Source organism: Acanthisitta chloris, unplaced genomic scaffold, assembly GCF_000695815.1.
Source record: "Acanthisitta chloris isolate BGI_N310 unplaced genomic scaffold, ASM69581v1 scaffold8658, whole genome shotgun sequence".
Taxonomy (NCBI): Eukaryota; Metazoa; Chordata; class Aves; order Passeriformes; family Acanthisittidae; genus Acanthisitta; species Acanthisitta chloris.
Genome location: NW_008687541.1, coordinates 64,766 through 66,246, shown reverse-complemented (window position 1 = coordinate 66,246; position 1,481 = coordinate 64,766). Strand labels below are relative to the sequence as shown.

Sequence of the window (1,481 nt, the reverse complement as noted above, 5' to 3'; positions counted from 1 at the left end):
TGGGATGGACCGGGTGATGCTGTCTGGGATGGACAGAGTGTACACTGGCTGATACATGCAGAATTATGCAGGTGGGAACAGATGCCTTAGAGCAATGCTGGCTGGCACAGACAGGGTGATGCTGGCTGAGGTGGATGCTTTGGAGTGATGCTGGCTGTGATGGACAGAGTGATTCCAGTAGGGTAGGACAGGGCAACACTGGCTATGTTGTCCAGAGTCATACTGGCTGATAAGTGCTAAAAAGTGTAGGTTGGGATGGAAAGGGCTTTGCTGGTGGGGAGATTCTGGTGTGTGGTAGGGAGATCGGGGTGCACATCCCTGACTCAGCATCCCCTGCACTTCTCACCCCAGACCCACTGGTGATCTCTTAGGGGGAGGAAGGGATTTCAGAGCCATTCTCCCACAAATGGCCTGGAGGAACAGGCCTACATAGACCAGCCTCACAGTGGGTGCAGGTATGGGGAGCCATGCAGGACTTGGTACAGCCTGAGCTCTCACAGCCCTGCTCTCCCTGGCTGTGTGAGCCTGTTTAGATGCAACTGTTGTCTCCTGCCATGCAAATACAGATCAGAATTTCTCCTTGGTTCCTTTCCACTCCAGCTGCACATGCACAGGTCTCTGGACCATGCTGGGGCTGGGAACCAGCCAGGGCTCTCAGCACAGGATTGCAAGGGCATAGAACCTTTAATCGCACCAACGCACATAGCTCCAAGCTGCTGGTAAATGTTTGTCCTTTGTGTACCCCCTCGAGGCGTGGGGGCTGCTCTGCAGCCAGGAACCAGCTATGACAGTGGCACAGACCCTGCCAGATGTCCCGGCTTGGGTCCTGGGATTTGATCCTTGTGCTGTCTCCAGCAAGAATGCATGAGATGAAAGGGAGATGCGGGGGTCCGTGGTCCTGCAGGAGTGCTCTGGGCTGTGGACCCTGACACCTGCCCCATTGCAGGTGTAACACCCTCTCCTCCCCATCGCTCTTTCTTCTCCAGATGCGCAGTTCCATCCCAGGCCTGGGCAGAGTGATGGTGTTTCTCACAGCAGCCTTGGCATCCGCCTCTCTTACCATCCCCGAGGGCTGGGGAGAAGAAGGTAAGCCCCTGATCAAGCCCCCTGCACAGTTCCCCTATATCCCAGGAGTCCTGAAGGGTCCCCATTCCCCCCAGACAGGAACAGACCTGCCAGAATCAGAGTGTACATGAAACACAGCCCTGCAGTGGTGGGTGTCCTTTGGCCCGAGCCCACCTGCATCTATTCATGGCCCCCAGGGGGGTATCGGCATGAACCAAGACCACCCAGCCAGTGCCCACCATGGGGTGCAGCCCCAGGCGGCCCACCTCCACCCCCAGCCCTGGCATTGGGCAGCACGGAGTGCTAACACCCATCTGGGGATATGTGTCCCTCCAGGTGTGCAGTATGGACAGCTGGGGACAGACGTGACCCTGCCATGCACTGGTGCCCACACCGGGTAGGTCTTTTCCATGCCC

At 57.5% G+C, this 1,481-nt stretch overlaps 1 protein-coding gene across 1 annotated transcript in view; it reads left to right on the top strand.

Moving 5' to 3' along the window:
* Positions 1 to 986: 986 nt before the first annotated feature.
* IL11RA (interleukin 11 receptor, alpha) overlaps positions 987 to 1,481 on the top strand; it is a 4,768-nt gene continuing 4,273 nt past the window's right edge. Inside the window, exons 1-2 of the mRNA XM_009080641.1 lie at positions 987 to 1,086; positions 1,402 to 1,462. Coding sequence (XP_009078889.1) covers positions 987 to 1,086; positions 1,402 to 1,462 — 161 coding nt within the window. The remainder of the gene's footprint in view (positions 1,087 to 1,401; positions 1,463 to 1,481) is intronic.